Source organism: Bubalus kerabau, chromosome 21 (assembly GCF_029407905.1).
Source record: "Bubalus kerabau isolate K-KA32 ecotype Philippines breed swamp buffalo chromosome 21, PCC_UOA_SB_1v2, whole genome shotgun sequence".
Lineage (NCBI taxonomy): Eukaryota > Metazoa > Chordata > Mammalia > Artiodactyla > Bovidae > Bubalus > Bubalus kerabau.
Window position 1 is genome coordinate 33,638,634 of NC_073644.1, and position 20,286 is coordinate 33,658,919.

A 20,286-nucleotide genomic window follows, 5' to 3' on the forward strand; every position below is an offset into this window, starting at 1 on the left:
CTCCAGTACTTTGGCCACCTCATGTGAAGAGTTGACTCATTGGAAAAGACTCTGATGCTGGGAGGGATTGGGGGCAGGAGGAGAAGGGGACGACAGAGGATGAGATGGCTGGATGGCATCACTGACTCGATGAACGTGAGTCTGAGTGAACTCCGGGAGTTGGTGATGGACAAGGGAGGCCTGGCGTGCTGCGATTCAAGGGGTCACAAAAAGTCGGACACGACTGAGCGACTGATCTGATCTGATCTGATCTGATAGTTATTAATATGCAATTGTGTGTGTGTGTGTGTATATATATATATATATTTGATCATAGGTATGGAATTGCCAATACCTGATAGATTTTCATCTATGAAAATGGCAAGTTGATAGGGTTTAACCTAATATATGCATGGATATTTCTGGAAAGGGTAACCCAAGAAACATGAGTTGTTTTTAATACTTTTATATCATTTTGACATTTTTCAACGTGATCAGAGTTAACACTCCTCCCAAATAAAAAGCTATTTACTCTCGCAGACACAGGAGACCTCTTTCTTACCCCCTCAATCAATAATCTACCTTTTGATTATACTCTTCTGGAAATTGTTTCTTCTTCATTTCATAAGAAACTTGTAGGTATTGGAAAGGGAAGTCCCTGAAATGATTCTTGGAAAAGTAGTAATTAGGAGAATTAGTAATAAAATCCAGAAATTTCCTAATCATCTTCTCTGAAGACAAAGCAATGGAACCCATCTCACTCTGCCTCCTGATGTTTCCTCTTATCTGACAGACACACACAAACCACCATAGTTCCATTTGTTCTTGGACAGAACACTTTCTGGTACCATCATTACCTTTCCAGGATGTCCCACCCTTCTCAGACTTCATTTGTGGCTATGAGCAGGAAGTTGCTGCTAAGTCCTTGTTTTAAAAAACAGGTACATCATTACCTGGCACTTAACTAGCTAATTTTCACTTCCTTGAAGGGGCATACCAGCAAGGAACAGAAATAATGGGAGGGGGACAGGAAATACTGTTGTTAGGATTAGCATGGAGGGAAAAAAATGGCTACCCACCACTCAGATTTCTTCAGAATCTCGGAGATAGTTCTTGAGCTCCACTAAGCTATTCTTTTATTGAATAGGCACAGGCATCCTAAGACACTGAGGTGTTGTTATTTAGTGTTGCTAAGTCATGTTACTCTTTTCAATCCCGTGGACTGTAGCCTGCCAGGCTCCTCTGTCTATGTGATTGTTCAGGCAAGAATACTGGAGTGGGTTGATATTTCTTTCTCCAGGGGAATCTTCCCAACTCAGGGATTGAACCTGCCTCTCCTACACTGGCAGGTGGATTCTATACCACTGAGCCACATGAGAAGCTCAAGACACTGAGGATTTAATATTAAATCACGAGGAAAGGAAAATGTTTGTGCCACTATGATTCTGGTAAATTTTTTATCAGGTATATTCAAATTAGTAGAATGCTCAAGTGATTTCAGGCTATCTATGAAGTGATTCGGAGAAGGTGATGGCACCCCACTCCAGTACTCTTGCCTGGAAAATCCCATGGACGGAGGAGCTTGATGGGCTGTAGTCCATGGGGTCGCCAAGAGTCGGACACGACTGGGCGACTTCACTTTAACTTTTCACTCCAAGAACCCACTCCAGTGTTCTTGCCTGGAGAATCCCAGGGATGGGGGAGTCTGGTGGGCTGCCGTCTATGGGGTCGCACACAGTCAGACACAACTGAAGTGACTTAGCAGCAGCAGCATGAAGTGATTATAATATTTTTTATTTTTCATAAGAATGAAAATTTCAAAATAGTAAGCACTTAATATAAATTTATGAAATAAATGCAAATTATTTCTTCTGAGTTATCTCAAACCTTGTCACATACTTATATGTAACAGCTCTAGAACATTCTTTTCAAAACAAGGCATTTTATTACATTGCTTCAACCCTGCTTCGTAGTACACTGTGATTTTTCTTCAAACAATTTTAGTTTCTTTTCTTAAAAAAGCTTTATTTCCCACTTGATTTTTAAAATTTTATACCAGGTGCCAAAAAGTAAACAGGTGAATTTTCAAGCCGTAAGATATCTTTACCTAAAACAGCTCAGGCCCTAATAATGTACGTTGTCCTTCAGAGGACTAGGCTTCTAGCAGAGTAGGGCCACTCTATGTTTAGGGCAACCAGATACAGGCTAAAATAAAAGAAAACATACGGGAATTTGCCCATAGTCTTCTGAAAATTCCCTTCCCTCTCCATACCCTGTTGCCCCTCAAATCAAAGTACTCTAATACTTTAAACATCAAATTGGAGCTAAAGAGAAAGGCAGGTTGCTACAATAGATACTATCACAAGACTCCCAAGTTCTGAACAAAAAAGTTCCAATAATATCTATAGCAAACTGTTACAAAACACTATTTGAAGTATAGTATTTTTTCAAAAGTTCACCCCTAAATACACATAAAAATTAATATAACTTTCTCAGAAATCACACTTCTGTAAGCTATGGCATGAAACATTCTTGCCAATGGAATTCAGTACCCTATTTCTCTTTCCCTTTTTTTACTTACTGTCATATTCCTAATGCTTAGAACAATTCCTGGCATATAAGCAGGCAAATATGGACTCAAATATTTCTTCTTTAAAAAATTTATTTATTTGTAATTGAAGCATAATTTCTTTATGGTATTGTCAACATACTACTTTAAAATGGTCCTTTCTCACCTTTTTCCCCCTATACGTCTACTCACAAAATACTGCAATGTGATGATTTCTATTATTAATGTTACAGAGACACCATTAACCAATAAACGGTTAAGCATATAGATTTACAGTTCTGCTGTAGAATCATTTTATAGGTTCTGTCCAAATAAAATTTGCTTGGCTAATAATATTTAAAGAATCCTTGGTTTAATAATAGTTACAAGTCTGCTTAAATGAAATGCCTTATTTTGAAGGTATACACACTTAAAAAGTACAATAAAGAAGAAATGAATTTTAGGGATGTACCTTTAATACCTGGGAGAAATAGAAAAACTGTTATCATTCTCTGACATTCATTTCTGAATTAGAATTCAACTGTGAAAAAAATTATATTTGTCTGAAAGCAATTCTGATTCAATAAAATTTGTATTTATTACTAAGCAAAGTTTCAAAAAAATCCCTTCTCTTCCCCTAAAATCTTCACAATTTTACAGGACAGTACTCTAACCAGCTTCTAGACAGAAAGAGTATACACTTATCTATGTGGCAATAATTACTTTGCTTTGTTTAGCAAACGAACACTTTTTAAAGAAACACATATTAGGCATATAAATACTATAAGCACCATGTAGTCGATCTGACACTTTAACCACTTAATCTTAAAAGAAATACCAGCATTTTCAAGCCAATGTGTTAGAAGGTCAAAACAAAATCTATCTTTATTTTCAACAAAATAAATATTGTTACAATGGCTGGATCATTAGTGAGTTAGGTAAACTATTTCAAAGTATTGCTAATCGACAAATCAAGGAAGAAGTCAAAAAGGAAATAAAAATATGCATAAAAACAAATGAAAATGAAAACACAACAATCCAAAACCTATGGGATTAAGTAAAAGCAGTGCTAAGGGGAAGGTTCATAGCAATACAAGCTTACCTCAAGCAACAAGAGAAAAATCAAATAAATAACCTAACTTTACACCTAAAGTAACTAGAAAAAGAAGAAATGAAGAACCCCAGGGTTAACAGAAGGAAAGAAATCATAAAAATTAGAGCAGAAATAAATGAAAAAGAAACAAAGGAGACTAAAGCAAAAATCAACGAAACTGAAAACTGGTTCTTTGAGAAGATAAATAAAATAGACAAACCATTAGCCATACTCATCAAGAGAAAAAGGGAGAAGAATCAAATCAACAAAATTAGAAATGAAAATGGAGAAATTACAACCAACAACACAGAAATACAAAGGGTCATAAGCAACTATATGCCACTAGAATGGACAACTTGGAAGAACTAGATGAACTCTTAGAAAAGTATAACCGTCCAAAACTGAACCAGGAAAAAAAAGAAAATCTTAACAGACCTAACATAAACACGGAAATTGAAACTGTAATAAAAAAATCTTCCAACAAACAAAAAGCCCAGGACCAGATGGCTTCACAAGTGAATTAGATCAAAAATTTAAAGAGCTAACACCTATCCTACTCAAACTCTTCCAGAAAATTGCAGAGGAAGGTAAACTCCCAAACTCATTCTATGAGGCCACCATCACCCTAATACCAAAACCAGACAAAGATGCCACAAAAAAAGAAAACTACAGGCCAATATCACTGATGAACATAGATGCAAAAATCCTCAACAAAATTCTAGCAAACAGAATCCAACAACATATTAAAAAGATCATGCATCATGACCAAGTGGGCTTAATCCCAGGGATGCAAGGATTCTTCAAGATTTACAAAGCAATCAATGTGATATATACACCACATTAACAAATTGAAACATAAAAACCATATGAATATTTCAATAGATTCAGAGAAAGCCTTTGACAAAATTCAACACCCATTTATGATAAAAACTCTCCAGAAAGCAGGCACAGAAGGAACATACTTCAACATAATAAAAACCACATATGATTAATCCACAGCAAACATTAGCCTAGATGGTGAAAAATTGAAAGCATTTCTCCTAAAATCAGGAACAAGACAAGGGTGCCCACTCTCACCACTATTATTCAACGTAGTTTTGGTAGTTTTAGCCATAGCAATCAGAGAAGAAAAAGAAATAAAAGGAATCCAGATTGGAAAAGAAGTAAAACTCTCATTGTTTGCAGATGACATGATCCCCTAAAGACACCACCAGAAAATTACTAGAGCTAATCAATGAATATAGTAAAGTTGCAGGATATAAAATTAATACAAAGAAATGCCTTGCATTCCTATACACTAACAATGAGAAAACAGAAAGCAAAATTAAGGAAACAATCCCATTCACCATTGCAATGAAAAGAATAAAATACTTCTTAGGAATAAATCTACTGAAAGAAACAAAAGACCTGTATATAGAAAACTATGAAATATTGATGAAAGAAATCAAAGATGACACAAATTGATGGAGAAATATACCATTTTCATGGATTAGAAGAATCAATACAGTGAAAAGAGTATACTACCCAAAGCAATCTACAGATTCAATGCAATCCCTATCAAGCTCCCAACGGTACTTTTCAGAGAACTAGAACAAATAATTTCACAATTTGTATGGAAATACAAAAAACCTCGAATAGCCAAAGCAATCTTGAGAAAGAAGAATGGACCTGGAGGAATCAACTTGCCTGACTTCAGACTATACTACAAAGCTATGATCATCAAGACAGTATGGTCCTGGCACAAAGACAGAAATAAAGATCAATGGAACAAAACGGAAAGCCCAGAGATAAATCCACGCACCTATAGACACCTTATGTTTGACAAAAGAGGCAAGAATATACAATGGAGAAAAGACAATCTTTTCAGCAAGTGGTGCTGGGAAAACTGGTCAACCACCTGTAAAAGAATGAAACTACAACACTTTCTAATACTATACACAAAAATAAACTCAAAATGGATTAAAGATCTAAACCTAAGACTAGAAACTATAAAACTCCTAGAGGAAGACATACGCAAAACACACTCCGACATAAATCACAGCAAGATCCTCTATGACCCACATCCCAGAATAATGGAAATAAAAGCAAAAATAAACAAATGGGACCCAATTAAACCTAAAATCTTTTTCACAACGAAGGAAACTATAAGCAAGGTGAAAAGACAGGGTTCAGAATGGGAGAAAGTAATAGCAAATGAAGAAACTGACAAGTAATTAACCTCAAAAATATATGAGCAGCTCATTCAACCCAATACCAGAAAAATAAATGACCCAATCAAAAAATGGGCCAAAGAACTAAACAGACGTTTCTCCAAAGAAGACATACAGATGGCTAAAAAACATATGAAAAGATACTCAACATCACTCATTATCAGAGAAATGCAAATCAAAACCACAATGAGGAACCATCTCACACTGGTCAGAACGGCTGCTATCAAAAAGTCTACAACAATAAATGCTGGAGAGGGTGTGGAGAAAAGGGAACCCTCTTACACTGTTGGTGGGAATGCAAACTAGTATAGCCACTATGGAGAACAGTGTGGAGATTCCTTAAAAAAACTGGAAATAAGAACTGCCATAGGACCCAGCAATCCCACTGCTGGGCATTCACACTGAGGAAACCATAACTGAAAGAGACACGGGTACCCCAACATTCACTGCAGCACAGTTTACAATAGCCAGGACATAGAAGCAACCTAGATGTCCATCAGCAGATGAATGGATAAGAAAGCTGTGGTACACAATGGAATATTACTCAGCTATTAAAAAGAAAGCATTTGAATCAGTTCTAATGAGGTAGATGAAACTGGAGCCTATTATACAGAGTGAAGTAGTCAGCAAGAAAAACACCAATACAGTACATTGACACCTATATATGGAATTTAGAAAGATGGTAATGATGACCCTATACACGAGACAGCAAAAGAGACACAGATATAAAGAACAGACTTTTGGACTCTGTTTTGAGAAGGCAAGGGTGGGATGATTCGAGAGAATAGCACTGAAACATTTATATTACCATATGTGAAATAGATGACCAGTCCAAGTTTGATGCATGAAAAAGGGCACTCAAAGCCAGTGCACTGGGACAACCCAGGGGATGGGATAGGGAGGGAGGTGGGAGCGGGGTTCAGGATGGGGGACACATGTACACCCATGGCTGATTCATGTCAATGTATGGCAAAACCCACCAAAATAATTGTAAAGTAATTAGCCTCCAATTAATATAAATAAAAATTTTAAAAAGTATTGCTAATCCAAAAAAGAGATTCTTTCTAATCCAAGGACCTAAAATTAATGGAGGAAGTAAAGTTATTCAGGACTTAACATTCCAAAGACATCACCTAAGCAATATATATACAAAACACAAACATGCAAACATTCTAAATCTTTAAGTAGGTTCTAAATTACCGCATAGGTATCTATACAGTCTATATTAATCTAAGAACTGATTTCATACACTTCAATGCACAGAAGTAAATTAAGGAGAAATTAAATATGCCAAAGTAGCAAATTTTAACAGTCCCCCTCCCTTAGACGCAACAGGCTTATGGAATAAATAGTTGGTTCTAAATGATAATTGGTACTTGTTGCTTTTTGCCAGAGTAACACCCGGAGACAGTGGCTGATGCTATTCAACTCTAGCAAGACTTCTGAGAATATTAAATGTAAATCTACATAGAGGATAGTTTAATATATAAATTGTACAACTAGAAAGATTTTTGAAGGATAAGAGGGAGTTTTGCATAACAAAAAAAAAGTCTAAAGGAAGAAGGTCAAAAACAAATTTCTCCAAATTTATTTTTCTTGATTTGTTATCAACAAAAATGATAAGCTATGAATGCTGAATGTTCTAGGTTTAATTCTCTGAAATTTATATTTTTAAAAATCGCCACCACTTTATGCAGTGTTCCAAACTGAAAGCTCTCCCCTTCGGTACTAGAAAAACCTGCATTTGAACCAAGGATTTACTCCTCAAAGAGCAAGACTCCACCTCACTCCTCTCTGGGATTTTATGCTTATTCCAGCAAATTCAGACCAAACAGGTAACATTTCAGGTTTCCATCTATAAAGAAAGAGGCAGACACTAAGTAGACCCTCAATTTTTAGGTATAGAGTAATAAAAATATAAATGGTTTCAAATATCAATTTTGTGTTATTTGTGAGAATAAAAAAATCAAATTGTTAAAGGGTTTTTAACAATCCTGATTCATGCAATTTAAGTGACTGGAGGGGCAAATCAATCAGCAGTCTATGTAAACACTGAAAGAGCATATAGGAGGGTTCTCTCCAGTTTCCCATTTTTCAAAGAAAATTGCCTTTAAAGTTAAAACACCATGAATACAAATCAACACAAAAAAGTAGTTTTCAGCTAATTTCAAAATAAGGATTGTACTAAAATGTCACCAACTCATTAAAGAAATGGACATTTTCAATTCAGGTTGGATTACTTAAAGTACTGCTGTTTATAGTTCAGAAAAAGTCTGACAACGATCTAAGTTAAAAATACAGGAATAAAGGGGAAAATATATGTGCCTAAATTCTCAAAACTGAAGAAGCACCAAGGAAACAAACACTTCAATATATTTATACCCAAGTTAGAACATATATCTGTTCTGAAATTTAAAAATTAAATTAAAAATTTAAATTTAAATTTCTATTAAATAAATAAAAATTAAATAAATTTCCATTTTAATACTGATATAAACTGATTTTTTAAAAATCACCATTTTGAATATCAATAGTACATTTCATTTCTGCCCCCTGTAACCTATAGACTTTCTCATATTCAAACATACAATAAATGAAAAGTACTTTACAATCTCTGATTATTAGAAACCAGGGAACTTTTAATGTTTCTGAGATTTGTGACAAACTCAAATGACACATAAAAATGAAGCTTTGAAAAAATTAATCAAAAAGTAGGGCAGGAACTCAGACATTCCTGTATCTTTCTCAAAGGAGTTATGATATTATAAAGAATAACTACATAGATGAAGAAATTTACCAATAACTGTTCCTGCCAAAAAGAAAAAAGTATGCTAACAAGGCCATATTTATAGGAATGTGCTTAATGATGAAAGAGCATGCCCCACTTTTAATAAAATATTTGCACACATTTTTATACAAACAGACCAATAATAAAGGACAGTGGGTTGTCCTGTGGTAGAGAAGTAGGAACATAAAAATTTCTACTGGACTAGTTTTACCATATTTTTAAAATATACTAAGATTTGGAACCTTGAGGTCACAAAAAGACAAATACTGTATGATTCATTCCACTTACATGAGGAATCTAAGTAATCAAATTACAGAATCAAAGTAGAGTGTTGCTTACCAGGGGCTGGGAAAGGGGAAGATGGGGAGTTATTTAATGGGTATAGAGTTTCAGTTTTGCGAGATGAAAAAGTTCTGCGGGTGTGGGGTGCAGCAATGTGAATATGCTTAACACCACTGATCTGTGCACTTAAAAATGGTTGAGATGGTTAAGAAAAAAGATTCAGCAGCAATACATAAATAATCATAAACAGATAAAAATAATCTATAAACAGTAGACTGGTCCCATGCACTTATATGCAGCTACTAGCCACGTGTGCCTATTAAAATTTACATGAACTTTTTAAAGTTAAAATTTCATTTCCTCAATCACAGTAGCCATAGCTCAACTGCTCAACAGTCGTTATGTAGCTGTTGAGGGCAGCTCAGACCCCGTAAGTGTTCATCACAGGAAGTTCTATTAGATAGCACTGGGTCAGACTCAAATACATACGGGAATTTGTATTTGACACAAAACTGTCTGTGATAAAGGTGGCACAACCAATCAGTGGGGAAAGAATTATCGAGGAAACAGAGTTGGGACAGTCTGCTCGTCTGGAGAACGAGGAGGCAGAAAGGGAGTAAAGCTAAAAGCAGATCTTACCTATTATTTCGAGCAAACCCTGAATGTATCAGAGACTTATACTTTAAAGCTGAAATGATAAAAGGACTAACTCGTAGGTCTAATTATTAAGAAAGGGCTTTCCAAACACAATGGAATTCGAGAAGGACAAAAGAAAATGACTGATTTTTTTTTTTTTAATTTAACAAAATACAAACTTTCATACGAATAAAGCCCAAACTGAAAGAAAAGTGAAGGGGGGTGTGGAGTGTTCCATTTTTTAAAATCTATTAAAAAATATTAACTTAGGGGGGAGAAAATAAATTGAAAGTGTCAATATACCCATGAAAAAATTGCTCAATTTCACTTGGAATTTAAACACTATTAAAAATTGCACTTCCCGTCATTGGATGGAAAAGATTATCCCCAGGGTTAATGACTGTGTGGAAAAACAGGCATGAATGGATGCAAAACCTGATACAAATCATTCAGGGGGCAATTTAAAAATATTTATCAAAAGTGAAAAGCAACAAATAATTTATGGGTAAAATGATACTGAATCTAGGATTGTGTTGAAAATAAGCTGAGGAGTAAAAAACTTACCTGAGACAGTTGGTGCAGATATAAATAAAACAAAATTTGGCATAAAATGATAGTAGTTGCATGGGGATGGTAAGTATGTAGGGGATTCATTATACTACTCTATCTTTGAATATGTTTTAATTTTTTCAAAATTGTTCCTATCATGCACTCTTTAACCCAGGACTTTCATTTTTAGGAATTTAGCTTATAGATACACTGAACAAGTACAACAGTGGAAGTACAAGGACACTCTCTGAGGTAATAGAAGCATCTGGAAACAACCTAAATTTCCATTAGAGAACTGGCTGAATAAATTGTTTATCTAAACAAAGTGATGTGACATACCTTTAAAAAAAAAATGGAGGTAAATTATATGAGAGAGATTATGGAAAAGGGGAAAAGTATCAAGAGCAAAACAAAAGATACAATTTGATTGCATTTGGTAAAAACAAAATCAAATGTGAATTTTTGAAGGCACATGAGATACACGTCTATATTCATAATAAATTCTATAAGAATATGTGAGAATCTGAACGGTGGTTACATCTGGTTGGGCAGGGGATGGGGGACTAGAAATCTGGGAGGGGGAAACTCATCTTTTTCAAACATTTTTATACTATGAATTTTTTTGCATGTGAACGTATTATATCCATTACATTTTTATTAATAAAAAGAACTAGACTTTTAAAATCTTTCCTCTATAGAGATGACTATCATACATCAGGAACTGTTAATGTTTTGGGTCAGCTGGGAAGAGCCTGTCCCAGAGCACATTTAAGTTTTATACAGCAGAACAGAGGAGCCACAGTTTCTTTATTACTGACCCAACTCAGGGCTCTTTCTCATTCTTTTATCTTAGCCCCAATGACCAATCTGAAAATCTAGCATTATAGATTAATTAATCTAGAATAACTGCTCTAAAGATGTAAGATCCTTCCTTGGTGTTAATCAAACAATTAATGATATTTACTGAATATATATTAATATGTACCTGGTCCTGTGGGAGATTCAAAGGAAAAGGATTACAGTCTTGCTCAAGAAGTTCATAATCTCTCATAATAAACCGAAGAAAAAATACTCATGTGAGGAGCAGAGAACAGTTAATGCCATGCAAACACATTACATGCCGAGAAAAAGAGAAGTTAGTGTGGGTATGCAGAATCAAGGTCATGGTAGAAAAAAGAGGGCAGACTTGATCTTAACAGATGAGCTGGATTTAGACACCAAGCGAGGAGAAAATTATATAAAACTGCCTGGAAGAATGTACAGGAAAAAACTGAGATAGTGAAACTCAGTATGACCAGTGGTGGGGGACGGGAAGAAGTATAAAACAAGTAGTAAGTTGGAGGAAAGTTCAAGGTGATACATATTTTTACGAACAAGCAAAAATTAAGATTTTATAAAATAGGCAAAGGAGAGCTTTAACAAGCATTTGGCAGCAATAGTGTGCAAGGCAGAGTAAATTATCTGCATTCTTTGCTTCCTTTAGGCCTGCTTTTTTGACATGACAAATAAAAGGACAAACTTTGTTTCCATACCTCACTTCCAGACCCGGACTCGAGTGGTCTCTTCTTCCTTGGTCCAATAGCTGCAAGAGCTGTGAGATTAGCATCTCTCTGCTGTATCTGTGCGAGCTCCAACTGTTGTAACTAGAAGACAGAATTAAAAAAAAAAAAAAAAAATCGGTGTTTACACACAGCCATGCTCAGAGAGGGGAAAGAAACTGACCAGTAAGCCCACTTCTCTATTCTTTCCCAAATACGTGACAGTGCAAAATAAATATCATATCAAAATAAGTATCAGATTTCCCTAACAGCCAAGTGTAATCATATTCTGATTCCTTTCCTCTGATAAAGTCCTTAGTCCTGAATCTCTAAACAGAAGAGGCAGAATTTAGGTAAGGAAGAAGTATAGAATAGAATAGAAGAAAGACATCTAGAGCTTAATCTCTCCGTAAGTTTAAGCACAGATAAGAAATGCCTAAAGAGTAAGTTGAACCGTAAACTGTAGTGAAAGCGGCCAAACTACAGTCAAACTTTTCAGATTAAAAGTGCATTACAGTTGACCCTTGAACAATGAATGTGGGGTTAGAGGTGCTGACTACCTATGCAGTAGAAAATTTACATATAACTTATAGTTGGCGTTTCATATACCTTATAACTAACATATAACTAAATTAAAGAATCTGCCTGCAAGTAGGAGATGGGGTTCTAACTCTGGGTCAGGAAGACCCCCTGGAGAAGGGAATGGCTCCCCACTCCAGTATTCTTGCTTGGAGAATTCTATGGACAGAGGAGTCTGGCAAGATACAGTCTATGGGGACGCAAAGAGTTGGACATGACTGAGCAGCTAATACACAACGCATAATTAAATTTACATATAACTTATAGAGGTTTCTGCATATCTACGTATCCATTAACTCAATGAACTGCAAGTCATGTGGTACTAGGTACTCAGTGAAAAAAATATACACTTAAGTGAATCCACACAGTTCAAATCTGTGTTGTTCAAAGGTCAACTGTACTTAAAAACAGATAGTTTTTATGTATTATAGGAAATAGTTCTATATGATTTACAAAGCACTTCCTTAAAATTAATTCATTTAACCCTTATAATCACATTGAAAGGTATATATTGTTATAACATGAAAAGTATACATGTACTTTTTTTTTAAACTAAGGGAGACAGGCTTTAAAGAGGTTGGGAAAACATCATAAAGGTCACACAAATAATAAGTGATAAAAACGGAACTCAGAGACATAAAAACCTTTTCAATATATCACATTTTTTATGGATTTACTCTATATTTATCTTCACGTGAAAAATTGAAAGTGAGTCAGTACTATTTTTTGATGTACTGCTATTACTATGGTTAACCAGAATGATGAAATCTACAAGGTATAATTTTTTGATATTTGGGCACTAAGCTGTACACAGTATCTATCAAAGATGTCCTATTAAGGTAAATAATATAACTGAGAAATAAATGCATGAAACACTGCATCATTTCACCAAGGCAAGTGTCAAACGGTATTCTTTTTTTAAAAAGAAAACAAAGTAAAGAAGTCAAAATAAAATATCACTACACAGATCCTTGGGCTTTTCCAGAAGAGAAATAATGTTCAATTCCTACCAAAAATCTTGTTACTGTGGAGAAAAAGGGAGAAAGAACTAGGTAGTGATTGCTAGATAAATATTCAAACAAGATCAGACTCCAAGATAGTCAACTGAAGTAACGTACTGGGGAACCATAAATATATCCTGAGAATATTCTTCTAAAAGAGCACTAACCAAATTTTTAACACTAAAAAAAAAAAAAAAAAAAAAAAAAGACCAGATAAAAGCAGGAAACAGTTTGGGATGAAGTAGGCCATCTCAGAGAGATCACTTCAAATTACTTTATAATATCAAAGGAAAGACAAAGAACAAGCCAGTAAGCTATAGGTAACTGAGTCTAACAAAGCTAAAAAGTTAGACTTAACTGAAGAAAATGAACTAGGAACCACTTCCCTTTTACTCCACAAATCACAGGGCAGAAATCCGTCCTTTAAACTATGTATTTACATATATATAAACTGTTAGAAGGAGAAGGCAATGGCACCCCACTCCAGTACTCTTGCCTGGAAAATCCCAGGGACGGGGGAGCCTGGTGGGCTGCCGTCCATGGGGTTGCACAGAGTCGGACACGGCTGAAGTGACTTAGAAGCAGCAGCAGCAGCAGCAAACTGTTAGAAAACTATTTTTGGGAGTTGTAAACTATCTTTTGTTGAGGCTGGTCTTTTAAATAAAATATACAGTTTTAGAGTCTGACGCTGTCACAATACAGAACTTCAGGGTGAAAAAATACAATTTTAGCTAATCTACCTGCAGCACAAATCAAATAACAAGCTATATTTTAAAGTCATTCCCTGTAGAGAAATGGTATCTGCAAGACAGTCACATCAAACAGGTTTAAAATTGACCTCTGTCATCAGATTCTTCTCCCTATAAAGTAAAATATTTTCTCTCTGCAAATTATACTTTGGTTTTCAGAAATCTCACACACAATGGTTTAGAAAATTTTGCAAAACTCTTAACAAAAATAGAAACTGACTATAGTTTGGTGGGTCCTGTATTTACAATAAACTTTCTTAAACTCAATATATCATGGCCAGCACAATACACTGTGGATGAAGACATGTAAACTTCCTGTGTGATAAAAGCAGTCACTGAATTAGAGGTTTCCTAGTGGAAACAAGATTGCAAGTGACATAATTATTTACACAGAAAATTTCAAGGTAGTTATAAAAAAAAACAAAAAAAGAACTTCCCAGGACTAATAAAGAGATTAAGCAAGGCTACAAGATGCAAGTCAATACACATAATAATCACATTTCTAAATACCATTAAGGTAAAGTCAGAAACTTAAATTTTTAAAAATGCCGCTTAAAATGGCTTTCCCCGAATGAAGTAAGTATAAATCTAATACATACAGATACTTGTATGCTATAAACCACAAGACACAGATGAAAGAAATAAAAGAAAAAAACATAAATGGAGAGATACACTGTGTTCATGGACTGTAAGATTTGACAATCCATGGATTGTAAGAAAAAGTAAAGGTTCAATTCTCTCCAAACTGACCTTCAAACAACGTAATTCCAATAAAAATTTTTTTGTAGATATGTATAAGTTGATAGTAAAATTTATATGGAAAGTGAAATCAGAAGCTAAATCAATTATGGGGGGGGAAAAGGGAATAAAACTGGAAGAATTACACCATGCAATTTTAAGAATTACTTATATAAGGCTCTACTAACCAAAATAATGTGGTATTGACAAAGGAATGGGCACAGGATAGGGAATCGAGAAACAGATTCACGTAAACATGGCCAGTTTATTTTTGACCAAGGTGAAAAGCAACTCAATTGAGAAAGCAGTTATTTCAACAAATTGAGCAACTGAACATTCACAGGCAAAAAAAAAAAAAAGAAAAAAAAAATGAACCTTGAACCTCACACATTATACAAAAATTAACCTCAAAACGTTAAGATCTAAATTTTTAACAAAAAGTATAAGGAAAAGCTTTCATGATTTATGGCCCAGCAAAGAATTCTCAGCCACTGACAGCCAAAGCAGGTCTATTTTTTTTTTTTTTTGATATCAGATCAGATCAGATCAGTCGCTCAGTCGTGTCCAACTCTTTGCGACCCCATGAATCGCAGCATGCCAGGCCTCCCTGTCCATCACCAACTCCCGGAGTTCACTCAGACTCACGTCCATCGAGTCAGTGATGCTATCCAGCCATCTCGTCCTCTGTCGTCCCCTTCTCCTCTTGCCCCCAATCCCTCCCAGCATCAGAGTCTTTTCCAATGAGTCAACTCTTCACATGAGGTGGCCAAAGTACTGGAGTTTCAGCTTTAGCATCATTCCTTCCAAAGAAATCCCAGGGCTGATCTCCTTCACAATGGACCGGTTGGATCTCCTTGCAGTCCAAGGGACTCTCAAGAGTCTTCTCCAAAACCACACTTCAAAAGCATCAATTCTTCGGTGCTCAGCCTTCTTCACAGTCCAACTCTCACATCCATGACCACAGGAAAAACCATAGCCTTGACTAGATGGACCTTTGTTGGCAAAGTAATGTCTCTGCTTTTGAATATGCTATCTAGGTTGGTCATAACTTTCCTTCCAAGGAGTAAGCGTCTTTTAATTTCATGGCTGCAGTCACCATCTGCAGTGATTTTGGAGCCCAGAAAAATAAAGTCTGACACTGTTTCCACTGTTTCCCCATCTATTTCCCATGAAGTGATGGGACCGGATGCCATGATCTTCCTTCTCTGAATGTTGAGCTTTAAGCCAACTTTTTCACTCTCCACTTTCACTTTCATCAAGAGCCTTTTTAGTTCCTCTTCACTTTCTGCCATAAGGGTGGTGTCATCTGCATATGTGAGGTTATTGATATTTCTCCCAGCAATCTTGATTCTAGCTTGTGTTTCTTCCAGTCCGCGTTTCTCATGATGTACTCTGCATATAGGTTAAATAAACAGGGTGACAATATACAGCCTTGACGTACTCCTTTTCCTATTTGGAACCAGTCTGTTGTTCCATGTCCAGTTCTAACTGTTGCTTCCTGACCTGCATACAGGTTTCTCAAGAGGCAGGTGAGATGGTCTGATATTCCCATCTCTTTCAGAATTTTCCACAGTTTATTGTGATCCACACAGTCAAAGCCTTTGGCGTACTAATTTTTGAATACTGAACCAGATTTGCCTTGCTGGGATAATCGCTTCTTGGTCAAGATACATTATTTTTAGGTATCACTAGATTCGTTTTGCTAATATTTTGGTTAAGATGTTTACACTTATGTTCATGAGGCATATTGATCTATACTGTTGGCTGGTATGCAGATTAGGTCAGGGTCACATATGACAAGCGTGTAGCTCAAGTGGGAACAAGAAATAAACAGAAGAATATGGGGTTGCTTTCCTGAGCTCCTCCCTTTCTACGTCCTTTTCCCAGTAATTCCTGGTTCCTTGGGGCTCACTCCTCTTTTTGTCTCTCTGGCTATAAGGCTGGGGCTTTAGTTACTCCTCTTGGCCATGTAGTTCTGTGACTGTGTCCATGTCTAGGATCAAGCAGCAAGTATGAAAACAGAAACCAAAAGCTTACTAGGCAGAATTAGAGGAGCTATCTTGCTAGTTATTAGCCTTATAATTCAACCTCACCTTTCAGGAAAATAGTATATTCCACATAATCTCAACTGGATACTTTCCCCCTTACACTCAAACACAGTTCTTTATATACTATTGAAAAGAAATATAATGTACTATATTGATATAAGATTAAGAACTTTTTCCCCAGTTCTTACTCTTATTTTCTTTTTTTATTCTCAACCTCTGGAAGGAAACCACTCCCCCAACACACACATACAAAATTGGTATGTTAGTTAGTTTTTAGAAACAGACATATCCATGGTCAATCTCAGGCTTATATTTAAAAGCCTGATGGCATCTTTCTTAAAGGTCTCCATAGCTAATGTTTTTAAGCTACTGGTTTTCCCTCTAATACCTCACCTTTCCCTAAATTATGACAGCTTTATAATACAAGCAGAGTATGTATTGTCACATTCATTTTAAATACAAGAAAATGGGTAAGTTCAAAGAGGTCAAGTGATTTTCCCACAGTGAAATCGAGACAATGGTAGACTGAATCTAGCATCCAAGACTCCTGACTCCTACCTCAATGCTCCCTCCGCTATAATACATACATTTTCCCACAAAAGGAAAACATGTCTCTCAAGACACACAGATCCCATATTCAAAATTAAAGATGCATACTCCCTTCTGAAGAAGCTCTAAATAAAAAATAAAATGTCATCTTTTTTACGTACACCAATCCAGAGATACAACCAAAAAGGTCTCTTGTGAAAATACCCATTAAAAAACCTACTGTAGCTTTCCTGTGTCCAAAAGAACCAAGTGAATGGTAACTGGATGGGGCCTGAACTGTGCCAATTCTCAGATTCCCCAAATCACAGTATTTAATTTAACCTTCTATGACTATAGAGTCAATGGAAAAAGAAAAGTGATAAGATTTTAAAGGCTACCTTCTTTCTCCTCCTGGACCAAGGATTATAAGTGTGGTCTCCAGAGCAGCAGCAGCAATTGCAAAATCAGTGGAAATTGGTCAGAAATGTGAATTCTCAGGCTTCACCCAGGCCTGCTGTATCATAGGTGCCTGGGACCCAGCAATCTGTGTTTTAACAAGTCCTCCGGATAATTCTTATGTATACCTGAGTTTGAGAACCACTTAGACTACCAATGCTTTGAAACATGGCAATTCTGTTTCTCTGCTATGTCTACAAGTTCTTTATAACTTGTCATTTTAAGAACACCTTCTCCATACTACATTAATTTGATTGCTAGAATGTACTTTTAATGACAAATTTCATTTTGCCCTGTTCAGTGTTCCCTGAATTTTGGCTCCTGTAGAACTAGCATAAAGTTTAAACACAAGCTGCTATAATTGAACAGTTAGCCTTCACCATCACATTTCATTGACTCCATATCTTTTAAAATTTCATTATAAAAAAGTCCCTTACCCTTCTTGTACCTAAATAATATATTTTCTAATCAGTAATGAGTCTTATGAGTCAATATTCTATTTATTGTACAATAATGTTTTATGGAGAATTGTATTTCTTATAGTTCTTATATCTTATACAAACAAAACCCCCAAGTACTTCAGGGTACTGTTATGCATTTTAATCATTTAATACTTATTTTTGTAGTTTCTAGAGGTAGCACTGTGAGACTAATGTGCCAGTAGCTACATGTCTTGCATTCCTTTTTCTTTCTTCTATTGTCTGATAACAAATGAAAATGGGAATGCTAGGAATTGTTATACAGAAAATGAATTCTTTGTCTCACTCTGCACAGATGTACTGAACTCACATTCCCACAGGAGAAAGAAGATATTTAAAAGGAAATAAGGGTCACAATATATATAACAAATGTTTAAGGAGTCAGGGTGTTTGAACTCCAAGGTCAGATGGCTTGCTCCATAGAATTCTGGATGATGTGGTAAGAAAGGAAAACACTGAAGGCTAGATGGTAATCTATTGGACGCACAGCACACATTTCAGACAAGTCTGCGGATGCACTGAACAAAAATGCTCCTGCTTGTTTGAAGTCACAATCTGGCAATTAGTAATCTATTTAAAACCTTTCACAAATGGACAGTAAAATGGAAGAATGTCAGTACTTACATTTTTGTAAAAGTATCTAAGGGAATAAAAAAGCCATCACAATTTAAAAGTGACCATATTTAAAATATAAAGTTGCAAAAAAAAGAGAGGACACATATAATGATGTTTTTCTAGGAAAAAATAGAAAACAGGAAAAAGATGGCCCCGAAGTTGGAATTAGCATTCAAGAGGGAAGGGATATAGGGATATATGTATTCCTATGGCTGATTTGCATCGTTGTATGGCAGACACCCACACAATACTGTAAAGCAACTATCCTCCAATAAAAATAAATTTAAAGAAAGTTTGATATCCACAGTCATTTTAGCCAGACAACAAGGTTTTCAAATAGACAGATAACCTGTCAGGTCAATAAGAACAGAATGTAGCAGGAGCTACTTCACTGGATTGAGATTAAGCTGAAGGCAAACCCAAAGGCAGACTACTTTATTTTTACTTGGCTGCACTGGATCTTAGTTGGGGCATATGAGATCTAGTTTCCCCAACCAGGGATCAATCCCAGGCCCCCAGCAATGGGAGCGCAGGATCTTAGCTACTGGACCACCAGGGAAGTACCCAGTTTACTCTTTTTTAATGTGCTGAATGAGAATGACAAAATTGGAAGAAGTCAACTGGAAGGATGAAAAGAAATTAGACACCTTTATAAAAACCTGCTCAATTGAACACAGTTTGTCAAGAAGGAATGCACAGATTCTAAAACTGTATTAGAGACAAGAAAACCAAGGGGAGAAATGACCAAGATCAAAACTCTAGCCCTTAACAGCTAAAAGCAATCATGAAGTATAAGCCTATGTACAAAGGGGACTCAAGCTGTGCTTTAATATTTATATGACAGACATCATTGCTGAAACATTTCTCAGGATCAATAAAGCCTACAGCTTCTTTAAATAGTTCTTTGGAGTTCTATATTTGTAAGATATGGTCATTAATCTATTTCCTGTGCCCAGCTTGGTAGGTAGGTAATTACCTGGAAAAGGAGAGCAAAGCAGTTTTAATTGAGAAACTGGAAGGCATCTGTACTAATTTTCGTGACTGGACAGTGAAAACTTCCTAAACAGCCAAATACCAAAACATTACAAACCAAAGCTTTATAGTTTATACCAGTGTGATAACAATTAGCACATTCTGAATGATAACCTTACAAATGACCATATAACAATTCAACTCTATAAGACAGGGTCAATGATTATTGCAACCAAACAAAATATGGTGTTTTGCTATATTTAAAATGGATAAACAATAAGGACCTAGTGAAGAGCACATGGAACTCTGTTATGTGGTAGCCTGGATGCAAGAGGAGTTGGGGGAAGATGGATACATGTTTATGTATAGCTGAGTCTCTTTGCTGTCCACTGAAACTATCACAACATTGTTAACTGGCTATATCACCAAGACAAAATAAAAGTTTTTTCTTAAAAAAATATGGTATATTTGATTCTGAACTAGAGGCCCTAAGAATAT

The 20,286-nt window shown here is 35.7% G+C and overlaps 1 protein-coding gene across 4 annotated transcripts in view; it reads right to left on the reverse strand.

The window, feature by feature from the left end:
• TAF4B (TATA-box binding protein associated factor 4b) overlaps positions 1-20,286 on the reverse strand; it is a 158,137-nt gene that overhangs the window by 67,842 nt on the left and 70,009 nt on the right. For 2 of the 4 annotated variants that reach the window (XM_055559635.1, XM_055559633.1), the window contains exon 14: positions 11,618-11,728. In XM_055559635.1, coding sequence (XP_055415610.1) covers positions 11,618-11,728 — 111 coding nt within the window. Of the gene's footprint in view, positions 1-2,573; positions 7,686-11,617; positions 11,729-16,467; positions 16,684-20,286 lie in introns of those variants that run through there. The other 2 variants (XM_055559636.1, XM_055559637.1) reach the window with 2 other exon arrangements.